Genomic DNA, 12,146 nt, shown 5'->3' on the forward strand with positions numbered 1-12,146 from the left:
TTAGAAACTACCAAAGGGTGGCCGGCACTAGGTAGTACGTGCCTATAATTATAGCCCTCAAGAAGCTGAGGCAGAAGGATTATTGTGAGTTTGAGGCTGCCCTGGGATGGATACATAGCAAAGACCTTTTATAAAAATCAACAGAAGAGGCAGAGAGGAAAAGTGCAGTTGGAGAGATGGCTCAGGGGTTTGCAACGCTGGCCGCTCTTGGTCAGGATTGGAGCCCAATTACATAGATGTTATATGTATGTGTATTATATATATATATGTATGTATGTATATGTATATATGTGTATATATGTATATATTGTATATATATTATATGGTGTCTGTGTGTGTGTGATGCACATAAAAAAGGAAGGAAGGAAAAAAAAAAAAGGAAGGAAGGGCGCAGCGGTGGTGGAGCATGCCTTTAATCCCAGTGCTTGGGAGGCAGAGGCAGGCGGATTTCTGGTTTCTGAGTTCGAGGCCAGCCTGGTCTACAGAGTGAGTTCCAAGACAGCCAGGGCTACACAGAGAAACCCTGCCTCAAAAAACCAAAAACCAATAAATAAATAAATAAATAAATAAATAAATAAATAAATAATGCAGGGAAGTTGACTGGAGAGCCGCCTCAGCGGTTAAGAGCACGGGCTGCCCTTACAGAGGTTCCCAGAGCTCACATGGAAGCTCACAATTGTCTGTAACTCCAGTCCTAAGGGAGCTGACACCCTCTTCTGACCTCTCTGTGTGCACTGGGCACACTTGTGGTGCACATAGCGTGCACGCAGATAAATTACTCATAGACACCAAATAAAAATACATCTTTATTTCTAAGAGACCCAAAGAGCGGGGTGGTGGTGGCGCACGCCTGTAATCCCAGCACTCTGGGAGGCAGAGGCAGGCGGATTTCTGAGTTTGAGGCCAGCCTGGTCTACAGAGTGAGTTCCAGGACAGCCAGGGCTACACAGAGAAACCCTGTCTCAAAAAAACCAAATCCAAAAAAAAAAAAAAGAGAGAGAGAGAGAGAGAGAGAGACCCAGAGAGAGGCAGGTGGTTTCAGCCTGGTTTAGGGCTCAGGCTGCAGGCTTTTCCCCTGACTGCTCCTCCAGCAGGACAGTTTCCTGTCACCTCCTCTCCTTTGTCACCTTCTAGCCCAGGTGAATGGTCAGTGACTTTGAATGCTGTGGACTGATCGAATGCTTCCCTTCTAATACAGTGAAGCCTACTGTTCACTCCCTAAAGCCACGACGATAGACCCCAAAGCCACCAAAGCCACGGCATGGCCTCCTGCCACCATCCGTCTGCTCACGGGCAGGACTTCCCCGTGACCATTATGCTCAGCCTAGTGTTTGGTGGCACCTGGGACAGTCCCCATATCTGCTGTTCCCCCTTGCTCTGTGCACCTCTGCGCTCTGACATGTTGTTCAGTCTGGGCTGTAAGGAGGAGACGTATGTCCCTAGGTGAGGCCCAGTAGACTGGGGACTGAGAGGGTGGGGTCCCTGAGTTAAAGGTCAGAATTCTAAGTTAGGGAGCCTTTTTTTTTTTTCTTTCGAGACAGAGTTTCTCTGTGTAGCCCTGGCTGTCCTGGAACTCACTCTGTAGACCAGGCTGGCCTTGAACTCAGAAATCCACCTGCCTCTGCCTCCCAAGTGCTGGGATTACAGGCGTGCACCACCCCGCACAGCAGGGAGCCCACTAATAAGGCCTACAAACAGTCCCTTACTGGGAGCCCCCCAGGTCGGCTACCTCCATTTATTTACCGCTGGCATTTGCTTAAACACTGCTTGGTGGCCATGAGGAGCCTGTGGTTATGGTGAGAAGTCCGTCCTTTGATTAGTGAGGGTGGGGGCCCAAGGGCAGGGCCTAAGCCTGTGGGTGGGGTACTTGGGAGGATGCTGTTCCAACCCTGCCCTATCTGGGAATCCCAAAAAGGTCCCTGGGGGCCGAGGATGGCACAAGATGCTTTGCCTCAGGCTGCCTGGGGAAAGGGAGGGCCTCATGGGAGGCCTGGCCATTCTTGGTGGGAGATGGGGAGATAGAGGCCAAAGGGTTCTTAGGCCCTACAAAAGTCTTAGTGACCTTCCTCGAGCAACCTCGCTCTTGGGTATTTGCTGTTCCTGGGTCCCACGTCCAGTTCCAGTGCCCCCTACGGTATAGCAGATGGCACATTCTAGGAATGCCCAGTGCTTCCTTTACACAGGTGAGGGGATTGCTGCCACTGGGGAACAGCAGGGGGAGATGGGGGAGATCTTCCTCCCCATGAGCCTTCTGTGTGCCGCTAGGGAGCCCGGTGTCCAGGAGCCACCTTCCGGGGACAAGATTCCCACTGCAGCCCCTCCTCCGGCTTAGCTCTGGGTCAGGGGAAGGGCCCGCTTCTTTCTGGTCCTGGGCCAGTGCTAGGTCAGGTCTGGAGACCCGCAGGGCAAAAGGGTGAGGCCCAGGCCCTGGGAAAGGAGGAGGCCGGTGAGCCAGCCGCCTGGCAGAGCCACCCCACCCTGGCTGGCCTGCCCACGTATGCAGGCTCCACCCTTGGATATCCAAGGTGGCGGGTAGAGCCCTGGGGCCATCTCTCAGGGGAGCCCAACCCTGCTACGAAGGCCTGGGGCTAGGGCGCCTTCAGACAGGAAGCCCCAGCTCTGCTATCTGGGGGCTGTCCATACAGTCGGCTGCCGGCTGGGCACTGAGCTGGCTCAGGAGTTTGCCCCAGATTGGTAGCTCCTGCTGGACCCAGGTTTACTCTCAGTCCAGGTTGGCCCTGTGTGGACCCTGGGTGTTGACAGAATCCTCTAATTTTCTGGAGTTGGGAAGAAAGTCCTGGGGGGGGGGGCGTCTCAGGTCTCCATTCATCAGTTTCAGCATCTAGTTTCTGGGTATCAGTTTCAACAAGGCAGCCCTGACTCTCCCGGGAGCGAGGCTGGGCCTGAGAGGGGCCCCTCCCCAGAAGTGCGAGGCTAGGACCTCAGTCTGCTGCCTCGCTCCTTGCTGTCTGTCTGTCAGGCAGGAGCCTTTCCCCTCTGTGGCAGGAGCTGGGGCTCCTTTCCTCACCTCCATTCTGTCACTTCCTTTACCCTATATTCTGGTGTGGTGCCTCAGGGCCTTTGTCCCCTCAACAGCAGCCTCCCCTCCGGTTAGAATAGCCAGCACATTGCCTGAGCAGAGCCCAAGCTCTCAAACATCCTTTTTAGGTAACCGTCCTGACCCCTGTGATCATTGCTTGCTGGGACTTTAGTTACCCCATGCCAGTGGGGTTCCCTCCAAGCTGCCTTAGCGCTCCACCCTCTCTCTCCTCAGGGTCGTCGAGGCCCTGTTGTCCATCACTTAGCCTGTGCTGGTGTCCCAGCCCTACACCATGTCCGAGAGATAGGCAAGGGTTCTAGTCACAGATGTGTGCGTTGGCCCACTGTGTGCTGGTAACCTTGGGGCAGGCTGCAGCTTCTTCAGGCCTTAGCTTCTTCCTGTTAAGTTGGGGACAGTCATGGTCTCCTCTGCCTCTCTGAGGAGAGTGGAGTTTATTGTTCAAACTCCTGGGAGAGGAAGTTGGGAGGACCCAGTGGATAGTAGTAGTTATCATCTGAGTGCGGGACCCGGATTGAGGCAGAGGACGGGCGCAGGCCCATGTGAATCTAAATGGACACTCATCTGCCTGGTCACACCCAGGTTTCCTGAAGAGGGGACGGCCATATTGGAGCTTGGCCTTGGCTGCAGGCGAGATACCCTCCTGGAGAACTTCTCCTTCCATGGCCCAAGCCCCTTCCTTTGCCTTCATTGCGAGCATTGCTTCCGCGGGTGGCTGTGTGCCAGGACCATCCTGAAGGCTAGCTAGGGACACAGAGTGAGCCAGACACCAAGGCCGGTGGCCTCTGTCTGTTAGGGCGGGATGATGGAGAGCACGGAGGTCACGTGATGAGAAAGCTGAGAAGGAATTCATTCAACATTGGGACTCGCTGAGGGCCTATTTTGAGAGCCTTTTGGGGAGGTAGGATTGGGGCCCAGTGCCAACCATTTAAAGGTTGAGCACATGCAGTTCTGGATAGAGCATGGGGGGTGAGGGCTCTGAGCTTGGGAAGCCACGAAGGCCCAGAAGGCCAGAGGATGAAGAGGGAACCAGGCTATGGTGGATAGTTTTTTAAAAATAAAATAAGAAATTTTAGGTTTTCTTTCTTTTTTTCTTTTTTTCTTTTTTTTTGGGGGGGGGGGTTGGATTTGGTTTTTTCGAGACAGGGTTTCTCTGTGTAGCCCTGGCTGTCCTGGAACTCACTCTGTAGACCAGGCTGGTCTGGAACTCAGAAATCCACCTGCCTCTGCCTCCCAAGGCTGGGATTACAGGCGTGCGCCACCACCTGGCGGCACAGTTTTAGTTTTCAAGGGAGTTACATATATTGTCAGTGGTGAGTGAGCTGGCCCCTGGGTGAAGGTAGCCCTTGAAGTTTAAGCTTGCTTACTGCCCTAAGAGCCCTCTCAGAAGTCCCTGCTTCCTCCCTTTCCTCATAATGTCAGATGTGGGGATTGTCTCAGAGGTAGATATGCCAGTGACAGTATATGCCCCGTACAGGGTGCTGAGGAATGTCCACAGAGGCCGTCGCACAGCCCGAGTCCGAGGCTGTGTTCTGGCCAAACGTGTTCACTCACTCACTCCTGTAATCCCAACACTCAGGAGGCTGAGGTAGAAGAATTGCCTAAAATTCAAGGCCAGCCTTGCTACAGGCGTGGGACCCTATCTCCAAAACAGTGCTACATTAACAAAGGTGTGTCTTTTTTTCCCCTTAAGATATGAATTAAAGATCTGTGTCTTCCCATATCAAGATCCTGATCAAAGACCTGGGTCTTCCTACCTCAAGGGTCAGGACAAGAAATGGATTCACCCACTTCAAACCAAGCCAAAAAAAAAAATTAAAAAAAACCCCTCTCACAGGTGTGCCCTCCATCACTGGATTGTAGCTCACTCCACACCTAGTCAAGTGGACAAGCAAGGACAGGTCACAGTGTAATCACAGCTTAGTGGAGACGCAGGCAGATCAGAAGTTTAAGGTCGTGAGACTGTCACAAACTAGACTGGGTTTAACTAACATGGCTGTGCACTTGTCTCTGTATGTCTCCATTAATTGTGGGAGATGGAAGGGGATAAGGCGGCTGCCCCACTTCCTGCACTGGAGACAGCCCCACCCAATCCGGACGGGGCGGCTTGGCGGGTGGTGCGGAGCGCCCTCTGGCGGCAGGGACCCAGCCTAGCGATACCAGTGACCTGCAAAGACCTGCCTGGCTTAGGGGTTTCACTGGCCCAACTCCAGGGGACAGCGGGGGACTTTATTTTTTCCCACTAACCCCCCCCCCCCGATTCTCTCCCAGATCACGAGTGTTCCATTGGAGTCCCTACCTCTGCCCAAGGGGTCTTACGTGGGATATGGGGAGGGGGTTGTTCGTAGGGCTTTGCATGGGGTCGACATGGGCCTCCACAACAGGATGTCGGAGACGCAGCAAAGAGAGTTGTCCCCTGGTGCCAGGCAAGCAGCGTCCTAGGATCCCAAGGAAGCTGGCCCGTAAACCAGCTGCACCCCTCCTGTGTGGCGTCTGGAACCCCCGGGGTGGAGAAGCACGGGCTTGAGGCCCTTTCAAGCTGGGCTCCCAGTCTGTACTCCTGTCTGAGTAGCCCAGGTTGGGAGTGGCTGGGGTTCCACGGGGTGTCACCAGTCCAGCCCTCCCTCCCCCCCCCCCCCAGGCGCGACTGCACAATGGCAGGAAGCGGGGCTCCGTGCTTTGTCCCTAGCGCAGCGCAGACCGGCGCTTCCTCCGGCCACCATGGGGACAGGACCGGGCGTCTCTGGGCACCGAGCGGCAGCCAGGCCCAGCTCTGAGCTGCCCTCCCCAGATTCCCAGTCCCTCTGGGTCGGGGGTCTTGCCCGCAGCAGCGAGAGCCAGGTAGGGGGGCGTGGGTAGGCTAAAGCCTAGCGGGTGGTGTGTATAATTTAATTTGATCCTCTCCGTCCCCCTCCGCAGGGTCCCAGGGAGGCTGAGCCCCTATCTAGACTGCAGCACATTGCTGAGATAAGGATGGGGCGTGAGGGGTTCCCTACCTTGGGGCTAAGAAGCTGGGTGGCAGAGATGCCCCTCAACCCCTGGGTCTTTTGTGTGTATTGACTCTGGTCCGGACACACCTGTGGGTCCTAAGCACCCCTCCCCCTTCCTTCCTCTGTCCCACGCCCTCCTTGGCCACTCAGTCCTTGCTTCTCCTGCCTTTTAGTCTCTGCCCTGCATGAGGGGAGAGCCGGTCTTCCTAACCCTGGTGGGACAGAAGGGGATGACTGGGCCCAAGTGTGCTCTGTAATTGTGAGGAACTTACCCTTTGGCCTGTTGGGCTTCTCCCACAGAGGAGAGCTTCTCTGCCTAGAGAGGCAGGTTTGGGGGACGGTAAGGGAGTCCGTCCAGGGAGGGGCTCACAAGTCTAGTTATGTGAATGAGCCTGTTTTAGTGCTCAGTGGGAGACCCTGGTACTTGGCGGAGCGGGGCAGGGGTGGGGGTGGGGAGAAAAAGTCCAACCCCCAACCCAACCTCAGTTCAGCTTGCCGATTTTCTTTCTGGAGATTCCAGAATGTCATCCTTACGTCATATGGAAACTCTGGTTCAGTTCCCGAGACTGACCCTCGTGGTCCCCTGAGCCTAAAGGTCAGAAGTATGATGGAGTCGAGGCTGCTGTCGCGGTAGGAGGGCTGGTGGTAGCCTCAGGACTGGAAAGGGAATACTTTGAGGAGGTCAGTCCAATATCCAGTTGGCCAGAAAGAATGGAATGACCCCCCCCCCCCCCACACACACACACACTCACTCTGGTTGTCCTGGAACTCACTGTGTATATAAGGCTGGCCTTGAACTCACTTAGATCTCCCTGCCTGTGGGGTGCTAGGATTAAAGGCACTCAGGCTCAGGGTTGAGTTGACTAAATTAAAAAGAAAACTGTGGCCCTTTCCAGAACCTACAATTTAGCTCAGTCTCTACTGTGTCACATTGAGACCCGAACCTTGGCTTGGCTGGAATGTAGCCACACCTGGCGTCGACTGCCTGAGGCTATCCTGGTCAGCCGGGGGCTGGAGGAGGGAACCCAGGCCGTGGGTAGTGTAGGGAGTGCCTGGGAAAGGGATTGGAGGGGAGCAGGTGGCTCCAGCGATCTCGATCACGGCCAGAAGGAGGCCCCCAGAATTCTCTACATGCCCTGGGGTTCATGGCTATAGGTAGGTAAATATCTGCCTGCCTTTATCAGCAGTATATTAAAACAGGAACTGGAAATACTTCCAAGTCTTGACCACCCGCTGTTAGGAATCTGGGTCTTAGAGTCCGCAGCTGGCCCTCTCACGACCCAGTTCCTGTCATTTCCCCCGGGGCAAGTGGGCCACCTGCCGGAGACGGAGACTGCTGTTTGTCTGTCCAGATCCTTTTCTGTCACAGGAACCCAACTGGCAATGAACCCTCCCTCCCCCAAGGCTGACGGGGTCTGCATTCCTCCACGTACCTCTCCATTGTCTGATAGCTGGTATTGGTGTGGACGTGAGTAGGCGGGGCGGACGTGTGTGTGTGTGTGTGTGTGTGTGTGTGTGTGTGTGTGTGTGTGTGTAGGCTTCAGGCCCTGGCCCGACTGGGCGTGGAACTTGTGGCAGTCGAGTTTTCTGAGCTTCGCAGAAATGAGGATGAACAGAGAGGACTTGAGTGGAGCCTTCGGCAGAGGAGGACCGCTGTCCACGCATCTAGGGCTTTCTGCTGCCTCTTCCCGCTGCCTGCCCCTCCTCAGTCACCCCCTGCTGTCTAAACCGGCTTCCTCTTGTCTGTCATCTTGTATCAGCCCTTTGTCTCTTCACTTGCCTAGAAATAAGTTATACAGATATTGAGCTGGCAGCATAGCTCAGTGGGTAAAGGCGCTCTCCAGGGAAGCTGGCAGCCTGTGCTTGTCTAGGTCTGACTTTAGGGCTTTGAGTGAGGTAGATTAAAATAGTAGTCCTGGGCTGGAGAGGTGGCTTAGTCGATAAGAGCACTGACTGCTCTTCAGAGGTCCTGAGTTCAATTCCCAGCAACCACATGGTGGCTCACAACCATCTGTAGTGTGATCTGATGCCCTCTTCTGGTGTGTCTGAAGACAGCTACAGCATACTCATATACATTAAATAAATCTTTTTTAAAGAGAGAAAGAAATACTAGTCTAGCATGGATTATTCATCAGAGGAAGAGAGCAGATTGAAAGGCTGGAGACAAGTCAGGAGGAGACCGTGGAGGCCTTCAGGGCTGTTAGCACTGCAGGCCAGGCACCAGCAGGTGTCCAGGCTCAGAGGCAGGGGCTCTCCATTTTTAGAGTGAGGTAGACTTGCTGGAGGCTCTGAGTGGGTATAGTGAAAGTCCTCCTGAGCTGGGTTCCCTCTGACCGTCACACAAAGCTGACCAGATAGGAGCTGGGGGGACCGGTTAGCCGGCTACCATGTCATCCATCTTGAGAAACCATCAGGACAGCAGTGAGTGTCGAAGCTGCAGGCCCTGGCTCAGCTGTTAGGAGCAGTGGCTGCGCTTCCCAAAGGCATGGGTTCGATTCCCAGGACTCATGCACAGTAGCTCACTAACTACCTGGAACTCCGTTCGCAGAGGAAAATGACTTCTGGCCTCTGTGTACACTGCGTGCTTGTGGTACACACACATCCATGCAGGCAGGCAGAGCAGTCCTAGGAATGCTATTAAACAGAAAGGAACAGACAGACCCAGAGTCCAAGGTCATCGTCACCTGCATAGTGAGGCCAGCGTGGGCTACACAAGGCCATCTTAAAACTCCCTTTCCTGCCCAGAGGAAAAAAAGAAAAAGGAAATCCACACACCCACTCCAGTCCTGGCAGGAATGATTGATTCAGGCACAAGCCATCATTGTTTGTGGAAGCCCTTGAGGTGGCTGGAGAAGATGACCAGGCTCAGCCTGCGAGCCTTCCTTAACGCCCGGGAGGGAGGGAGGGGGGAGCCTAGAGGGCTGATAGCTCGCGGGAGAGCATTCACCCGCCCTGCAGTTCCCAGCATCCACACTGGGTGGCTTGAAACTTTTGTAGGCTAACCCAAAACTTTTTTTTAAGATTTTATTTATTTATTTTATGTATATGAGTACACTGTAGCTGTACAGATGGTTGTGAGCCTTCATGTGGTTGCTGGGGATTGAATTTAGGACCTCTGCTCACTCTGGTCAACCCTGCTCGCTCCAGCCTAAAGATTGTACTTATTATTATTATTATATCTAAGTACACTGTCGCTGTCTTCAGACACACCAGTAGAGGGTATCAGATCTCATTATGGATGGTTGTGAGCCACCATGTGGTTGCTGGGATTTGAACTCAGAACTCTCCTTTGGGAGAGCAGTCAAGTGCTCTTACCCACTGGGCCATCTCACCAGCCCCCAAAACTCTTTTCTGGCTTCCATGTTTATACACTCTCACACTCACACGTGGGGAGCTGGTGTAACAGATGGGCCAGCAGGTACAAGTGCTTACAGAAGCAGGCTGAGTGCTGAAACTCACAGTAGGACTAGATAACTCACTCCTAAAGGTTGTTCTCTGATCTATACACACACAGAGTAATTTTTAAAAAAAAGCGAGACTGGAAAGACGGCCCAGTGGTTAAAAGCACTCACTAGCTGTTCCTGAAGAGGACCCAGGTCCAGTTCACAGCATCCACATGGTGGCTCACAACCTGAAACTCCCAATTCCAGGGATTCTAAAGATGTCCCCTGGCCTCCCCAGGATGTAAACTCACGTGATATGTATACACACAGACACAAAGTAAAACTTAAAATACTTTTGGGGGGTGGGGGTTTTGAGACAGGATCTTTCTATGTAGCCCTGGCTGTCCTAGAACTCTCTCTGTAGACCAGGCCAGCCTCAACTCGGAGATCCACCTGCCACTGAAGTGCTGGCATCAACTGTGTGCGCCGCCACTGCCCAGCAAACTATAAATCTAAAACAAACAACATCTGGGGAATGATGGCACATGCCTTGAATCCCAGCACATGGCGGGGTGGGGGAGGACAGAGGCAGGTGGATCTCTTGGGTTCAAGGCCAGCCTGGTGCACAGAGGGAGGCAGTTCTAGGAGGTACAGGCCTGTAATCCTAGCTACTCTAGGGCCAGAGATAGGAGGATCACCAGCTCAAGGCAAGCGAGGGAGACCTGGCTGAGGAGGTAGGGAGGGATTGGGGGCTGCGCGCCTACTGAGCGCTGGTTGACTCAGGCTGTGTGGGATTTCTGCACCAGAGCAGACCTGAGAAAGCCCAAGAGGAGGCAGACGTGATGTGGCTTAGTCTCCGAATCTGGCAGGTTGAAGTATGCCAGCATGTTATTATAACTCTCTAAGGGCCTGAAGTATTTAAAGATGGAAACTGGGGGAAGCCAGGCACGGTGGCTCATACCAGTGATACCAGCACTCGAGCTGAGGCAAGAGGATTGCTTTGAGTTTGACGTCTACCTGAACTGTAGTGTGAGATCCTGTCTGGCACCACCACTCCAGAACAGGAAATCTCTTGTAACCCCAGCCTGTCAGAGGCAGGGCCAGGGAGTTGCGAGAGTTGCCTGGAAGCTGTGTGGAGTGTGGGGGCTGCACTTTCCCCAGGGGGCTGAGCGAGCCCAGGACTCTGCTGTAAGGTGGAGGGGGTCTCACGCCTCGCGTTCATGGAGGGAGACTTGACCCTGCAGGAAATGGGCGAGTCAGGGGTGAGAGTGTGTGGGCAGGTCTGGGAGGAAGAGCTGGCTGCAGGCTGGATCAGGGCCAGTCTTGGGGAGCCCCAACTGCCCTGGTGTGTGGTGGACTTGGAGGTGGCTTCTGGAATCTTCTTTTTTAATGGGAAAAGCAGGAAGTGAAGGAGAACTGCTTTGGGGTCAGGCCATTGTGGGAAGCCCTTGGCAGTTTGGTGCTAACAAGCTGACGGCCTTCCCGGAAGGCGGAAGAACTGATACATAGAGTTAAACATGGCAAAATACATGCGCAAGTTGCTAGGCAGGGGTAGCGTGTGTGTGTGTGTGTGTGTGTGTGTGTGTGTGTGTCTGTATATGTGTATGCTTGCATATGCATGTGTCAGTGACAGACAGCCTGCAGTGAATCGGCTAAGGGAAGCAGGAGGAGCTTGGTGGGAGAAGACAGTGGATGGCCATAGTAGTGGTCTGAGTGTTCTGTCTGTCTGTCTGTTGCCCATCCTGACGTCACGTCTCCACCCTTCACCCACAGGTATGCCATCATGCCGACTGCCAGCAGCTGCACCACCGGGGGCCTCTCAATCTGTGTGAGGCCTGTGACGGCAAGTTTCATAACACCATGCATTATGACGGGCATGTCCGATTTGACCTGCCCCCGCAAGGTAAGACTGAGGGCCCAGCCCTGCCCTAGGGCTCTCTGGGCCCCTCAGAACTCCGTATCTGGGGGGGGTAGCGGTGTTTGAGTGGTTACTGGACCCTTTGCGGGGTCAATGTGAAGAGCAGGAGAATGAAATACAAATCCGCAGGTGTACCTCCTCCCCTCCCACAGCTGTCCCTGCCCCTGGCCAGCCAGGGTCTTCCCAATTCTGCCTGTCCTCGGGGCCACCAGCAACTTCTGGGCAAACTATGTTGGCCTAGGAGAACAGACGTGGTTGGTTAGCTACCCCTATTTGGAGGGAATTTGGAGAAGGGTTTAGAAACCCTTCCTGCTGAATAGAGGCTATCTCTAGCTCTGAAAGACACCCAGACCAACTGTCACCTTTCCTTGCTGATAAGAGAGACAAAGGGACTCTTCCCCTCCCCCCGGATTCCTGGGACTTTAGGTGTGGTCAGGGGGGAGGGGAGGCCTTAAGGGTAGAGGAGTGGACTCAGTCCCTGATTGGGGCAGTCCTTGAGACGTGGGCCCTTTTACCGTCATGATATATATATATATATATATATATATAAAGGTAACTGAGGCCAGGCGGTGGTGGTGCACCGGGGAGGCAGAGTGGCAGAGTGTAATCCCAGCACTCGGGGAGGCAGAGGCAGGCGGATTTGTGACTTCGAGGACAGCCAGGGCTACACAGAGAAACTGTCTCAGAAAAAACAAATCCAAAACAAAAAAAAAAAAAAAAGAAAGAAAAAGAAAGGTAACTGAGGTCACAGGTGGACTTGTATTTGGGGGAGACATCACCTGTATCCTCATAGAGCC

The 12,146-nt window shown here is 53.9% G+C and overlaps 1 protein-coding gene across 6 annotated transcripts in view; it reads left to right on the top strand.

Moving 5' to 3' along the window:
• The window catches only part of Plekhg5 (pleckstrin homology and RhoGEF domain containing G5), a 41,249-nt gene that overhangs the window by 18,096 nt on the left and 11,007 nt on the right, over positions 1–12,146 (top strand). For 3 of the 6 annotated variants that reach the window (XM_052178281.1, XM_052178279.1, XM_052178280.1), the window contains exon 3: positions 11,205–11,334. In XM_052178281.1, coding sequence (XP_052034241.1) covers positions 11,205–11,334 — 130 coding nt within the window. Of the gene's footprint in view, positions 1–5,764; positions 5,900–7,398; positions 7,517–11,204; positions 11,335–12,146 lie in introns of those variants that run through there. The other 3 variants (XM_052178277.1, XM_052178278.1, XM_052178282.1) reach the window with 2 other exon arrangements.

Source organism: Apodemus sylvaticus, chromosome 3 (assembly GCF_947179515.1).
Source record: "Apodemus sylvaticus chromosome 3, mApoSyl1.1, whole genome shotgun sequence".
NCBI lineage: Eukaryota > Metazoa > Chordata > Mammalia > Rodentia > Muridae > Apodemus > Apodemus sylvaticus.